General features: G+C 42.6%; 1 protein-coding gene across 1 annotated transcript in view; it reads right to left on the bottom strand.

The window, feature by feature from the left end:
• Positions 1–3,257: 3,257 nt before the first annotated feature.
• The window catches only part of LOC120064882 (integrin alpha-7-like), a 103,103-nt gene continuing 100,360 nt past the window's right edge, over positions 3,258–6,000 (bottom strand). The window contains exon 24 of the mRNA XM_039015474.1: positions 3,258–3,666. Within this exon, the coding sequence (XP_038871402.1) occupies positions 3,505–3,666 (162 nt within the window). The 3' untranslated portion in view covers positions 3,258–3,504. The remainder of the gene's footprint in view (positions 3,667–6,000) is intronic.

Raw genomic sequence — 6,000 nt, 5'->3', positions numbered from 1 at the left:
CTAGTCGGTGTTGCTTTATGTAAGGAAGCATTTTACTTCACTGATGTAGTTTTGATACTGTAATAGCCCTGTAATTTTACATACAGGACCTAATGTTTCCCCACTTGTGTCGTGTACATGTTCTTTACTGCTTGTTATACTGACGTATCTTCTGGTTGATGTCATGTTCCTGTTTGTCTGAAACTGATGTGTCTCGGTCCAGGTCTCTCTTGAAAATGTGATTTTTTATCTCAATGAGAATACCCTGGTTAAATAAAAATGTAATAAAAACATACTCCGTACATACCGGAACATACCAGAACATACTAGAACAAATCAACATTTTGTTGAACCTTGCAGGTCATTCTATTTAACTAAGATAACAGGAACAAAAGCCAACTGTCTCTCAGTACTATATAGTACATACTGTCTACAATTACAAAAAGCATATCCTTTCATCCTTTGAATGTACGATTTATTCTAAATGAGGATACCTCTGCATACATTCTCTAAAAAATGTTTTCTTCTATATCAACAGTTTTTACAAACATTTTAAGTATTCTTGGGATTTGTATACTGTACATATATATCCCCTCTTTCCAAGCCAAGTCAAACCAGAGTGTGTTATTGCCATCTAGTGTCCACAAGACATTTAGCAGGTTCTGGCATTTTGACAGAAATACAAGGACCAAACCCAGTCGATTCTCAAACTAAATTCATTTAATTAGTCTTTGACTTTTGTTGCTATTTACAATGGTAAAACAAATTAATCAAATCATGACCCCCCAAAAAAATGTTTTTGTCTGAACAACACCAATATTCTTTAATGCATTTATTACAAGATTGTCCAGCAATTTCTAAATCACAAAGTAGACTCTACATGCTCATAGGCCCAGTAGACAACAAGGACGTATTCTCATTGTGTGTACAGGGTCGTATATTCATTGTGTGTACAGGGCTGTATTCTCATTGTGTGTACAGGGCTGTATATGTATTGTGTGTACAGGGCAGTATATTCAGTGTGTGTACAGCACTGTATATTCCACCATAGTCTCACTGCTCAACTTCTCATATCCATTCACTTCAAGGGTGATAGGGCCAGGAGTTTATCCGGACCACGTAACCTGACCAGAGAGAACTCCAGGCCCTACTTGTAGGTTTTAAACTGGGTCGTGAAACACTCTACAAATTATGCACCTTAACCTTTAGTAAACCTTCAGTTAACCTTTAGTAAACCTTCAGTAAACCTTTGGTAAATCTTCTTTAAATCTTCAGTAAAGCTTCAGTAAACCTTCGGTTAACCTTCAGAAAACCTTTGGTTAACCTTCAGTTAACCTTTAGTAAACCTTCAGTTAACCGTTGGTTAACCTTCAGTTAACCTTCAGTAAAACTTCAGTTAACTTTCAGTAAACCTTCGGTTAACCTTCAGAAAACCTTCGGTTAACCTTCAGAAAACCTTCAGTTAACCTTCAGTAGCTCCAAAGTTAATTATCATCCTCTTCCTACCAATTCATTCTCTCTCTTTTTGAATTAAGCCATAAGGCACTTTTATGTAAATACAAACTGTAATAAATTATTATTTACAATCATCTTTCCCATCAAGGTTTCAAATGATTGAGGACATCTAAGGGGCTGCAGGGGGATATGTGAAGTACCTGAACAATGTGGTACTCAACCACAAATATAAACTTTGCTTGTATCTAATATCTCCTACCATGAGCTGAAGCTGTCGATATTGTTGAAGGTGTTGAAGGTGTTTTCTTCAAGATCGTTCAGGTGATGGATTGTTATTGTGAATTCCTCAATGGCTGTTCCTCACAGCCGACCGACAGGAAACAAAACAAAAGCTTAAACTCTCTAGAGGACACAGTGCTTGAAATAGTTACAACACAATCAATTCAACTGATTCCAATGTTATGGCCATAGCGGTGCGCAGTCAGAAGGCTGGGCAGTGTTCATTAGGTACCAAATGGAAGAAAACAGTAGGGACAATCTGAACTTTTGTAAGAAACACTTGCTTTGGTTTTCCGTTGCGAAACGTTTTACCACGGTGTGTCCTAATGAATAAGACCCTAAGGACTTGAAAAAGACAACAGACTAACGTGTTCTGATCCATCTTATCTAAACGGGAGCTGGTGTTGTCAGATCATTTCCATTATAACGCTGTACCAACAGTAGTATTACAGTGACTCAAATTAAAACGCTAAACAATAATATATAAACATCGTTTTTCTTTGCCCTTTTCGATCTTACAGTACAGTAGTTATGACAAGAAGCAGTCCGAGTCATAGGCATTGGCTTTGAAATAAGGGTGTGTGTGTGTGTGTGTGTGTGTGTGTGTGTGTGTGTGTGTGTGTGTGTGTGTGTGTGTGTGTGTGTGTGTGTGTGTGTGTGTGTGTGTGTGTGTTGATCTATTAGCCTATCAGAAAAGATCAGTGAATATTGATGCCTGTCAGCAGTAAAAGTCAATTTGAGTGTCAGTGTTCAGTCTATCAATATGTATTGATCAATCTGATAGGTATTGATCTTGTCAGAAGTCTGTGTGCAGTATTACAGTCAGTAAACACCAATGCAAGGCATGGTACATATAGATTCTCCCCGGTTAGTCAGTCAGTCAGTCAGATAGTCAGTCAGTCAGATAGTCAGTCAGAAAGTCAGTCAGTCAGTCAGTCAGTCAGTCAGTCAGTCAGATAGTCAGTCAGATAGTCAGTCAGTCAGTCAGTCAGATAGTCAGTCAGTCAGTCAGTTAGTCAGATAGTCAGTCAGATAGTCAGTCAGTCAGTCAGTCAGTCAGATAGTCAGTCAGTCAGTCAGTTAGTCAGATAGTCAGTCAGTCAGTCAGTCAGTCAGTCAGTCAGTCAGTCAGTCAGATAGTCAGAGAGTCAGATAGTCAGTCAGTCAGATAGTCAGTCAGTCAGTCAGTCAGTCAGTCAGTCAGTCAGTCAGACAGTCAGTCAGATAGTCAGTCAGATAGTCAGTCAGTCAGTCAGATAGTCAGAGAGTCAGATAGTCAGTCAGTCAGTCAGTCAGAGAGTCAGAGAGTCAGATAGTCAGTCAGTCAGATAGTCAGTCAGTCAGTCAGTCAGACAGTCAGTCAGTCAGATAGTCAGTCAGATAGTCAGAGAGTCAGATAGTCAGTCAGTCAGTCAGTCAGAGAGTCAGAGAGTCAGATAGTCAGTCAGTCAGATAGTCAGTCAGTCAGATAGTCAGTCAGTAGTAGCAGTTCAGAATATTGATCCAGTCATTCTAAAAGGACAATACAGTAGAATATAGAAGAATACAGTAGAATACAGTAGAATACAGTAGAATACCATTGGCTTGAGCGAGTTTTCACCATTGATAAATCCACGATGGGAAGTGTGCACACTTCAGAAGAAGGGTGATGAATCGGGACATAGCCTCAATGTGCACAACAGTGTTGTGACACGGTCAGTCTGCACACGTTTGTTCCACTGCAGAGTTAGTGAGTGCCATACGGTTGAATGTGTGTTTGTTGTTATTCTAGTCCTTGTTTGTTGATGTTGTTCAGGAGCTTCCGTCGCTCCAGTGTGTGGCCCACTCCTTCTTCTGGAGGATCCCTGCCTTCTGCTGGCTCTGCTGGAACTGGGGCCGGTCTTGACGGGGGATCTTCACCGCATGGTACTGAGGCACTTTGTCTTCATACTGGACCCGACGGAAGAAACCACACTGTGGGAGAGAGAGAGAGAGAGAGAGAGAGAGAGAGAGAGAGAGACTAGGTTGATGTTGCTATGCAACCCAAGGAAGATTTTTGGTTGCTGATTCTGAAACATTGTGCATGTGCCACAAAAGCCAAAAACATCAGGTGATTTGCATAAAGTTTGAACAAAACAGGTGACACACAACAAGCAAAGTAAACACACCACACAACATAATACCCATATGCTGTCAACACACTCTAGCACCGCCATTTTGTGAGAAACAAGAAACAAGTTCATTCTGGCATTCTAACCTAATCTAATCAGGAGACATATGACCAGATGCAATGAGATTATTCATGAATAGAACAGGAAGGACAATCTCATCAGGAAGAGAACATGTAAACAACTTCCTACAACGCCGGGATGAACTTGTTTCAGGTATACAGAGGTTTACAGATCACAACTCAGGCAAAGTCACAGCACTGACAGGCCGGTGCAGAGCAGGCCAAGGTGCAGAGCAGGGTGCATGGCTTTACCACTTGGAGAGAGGAGAGGGCAGAAACCTAGTGGTCTGACGCCTGCTTCTCAACCTCAGAGGGCTGAGCATGCATGTGGGCATGGTAGTACTCTGTTTCGTACTGCGGGCGGCGCTCTGTACGCTTGAAGAACCCACACTGGGGAGGAGGAGGAGGAGGGGAAGTTACAACAGAGATGTGGAGGGAGGAAGAGAGAGAACGCAGTTTGAAAAAAAGTAAAGAAGAGGAGAGATGAACTAGAGAAGAGAGGGGAGGAGAGATGGACTAGAGAAGAGAGGGGAGGAGAGATGGACCAAAGAAGAGAGGGGAGGAGAGATGGACTAGACAAGAGAGAGAAGGAGAGATGGACTAGACAAGAGAGAGAAGGAGAGATGGACTAGACAAGAGAGAGAAGGAGAGATGGACTAGAGGAGAGAGCAGACTTGTCACAAACAGATGGCGCAGATGGCGATATCAAAGACATTGAATGATAAGATAATAATGGAAATAGATATAAGTTGGCTGATGTACATTTTTTGTATGTGTAAAACAACACATTTCACCGCACCTATCCGGTGGATGTGAGAATAAAAATAAAAAGTAACCCGTTTTCTTTCTTCCAGAGTATGCAGGCCAGCAGAACCAGCAGCAGGATGCCAACCAGGATAGTAGAGATACACCACATGACCAACAGTATGTGGACACCTGCTCGTCAAACATCTCACTCCATAATCAGGGGCTTTAATATGGATGTTGGTCCCCCCTCCTTTGCTGCTATAACAGCCTCCACTCTTCTGGGAGTGATGTCGGGCAATGCGGACTGGTTCGCAGTCGGCGTTCCAGTTCATCCCAGAGGTGTTCGTTTAGGTCAGGGCTCTATAGAGGCCAGTCAAGTTCTTCCACACCGATCTCGAAAATCCATTTCTGTATGGACATCACTTTGTGCATGGAGGCATTTTCATGCTGAAACAGGAAAGGGCCTTCCCCAAACTGATGCCTCAAAGTTGGAAGTACAGAATCGTCTAGAATATTATTGTATGCTGTAGCGTTAAGATTTCCATTCACTGGAACTAAGAGGCCAAACATGAACCATGAAAACCAGCCCCAGACCATTACTCCTCCTCCACCAAACTTTACAGTTGGCACTATGCATTCAGGCAGGTAGCGTTCTCCTGGCATCCGCCAAACCCTGATTAGTCCATCGGACAGCCAGATAGTGAAACATGATTCATCACTCCAGAGAACACGTTTCCACTGCTCCAGAGTCCAATGGCAACGAGCCTTACACCACTCCAGCCGACGCTTGGCATTGTGCATGGTGATCTTAGGCTTGTGTACGGCTGCTCGGCCATGGAAACTCATTTCATGAAGCCCCCTGACGAACAGTTCTTGTTCTGACGTTGCTTCCAGAGGCAGTTTGGAACTCGGTAGTGAGTGTTGCAACCGAGGACAGACGATTTTTACTCGCTATGCACTTCAGCACTCGGTGGTCCTGTTCTGTGAGCTTGTGTGGTCTACCACTTCGCGGCTGAGACGTTGTTGCTCCTAGACGTTTCCACTTCAAAATAACAGCACTTACAGTTGTCCGGGACAGCTTTGGCAGGGCAGAAATTTGTTGGAAACTTGTTGGAAAGGGGGCATCCTTTGACGGTGCCACGTTGACGCTGCCGATGTTTGTCTATGGAGATTGCATGGCTGTGTGCTCAATTATTATTTTTTTACATCTGAAATAGCTGAATCCACTAATTTGAAGGGGTGTCCACATACTTGTGTATTTATACTGTATGTAGGTACAGTAACTAATGTACCATAGGTATGGTAAGTCATATGATGTGTGTTGTATCTTC

This window comes from Salvelinus namaycush, chromosome 20 (assembly GCF_016432855.1).
Source record: "Salvelinus namaycush isolate Seneca chromosome 20, SaNama_1.0, whole genome shotgun sequence".
NCBI classification, from domain to species: Eukaryota; Metazoa; Chordata; class Actinopteri; order Salmoniformes; family Salmonidae; genus Salvelinus; species Salvelinus namaycush.
This window is presented reverse-complemented; position numbering and strand designations above follow the sequence as displayed.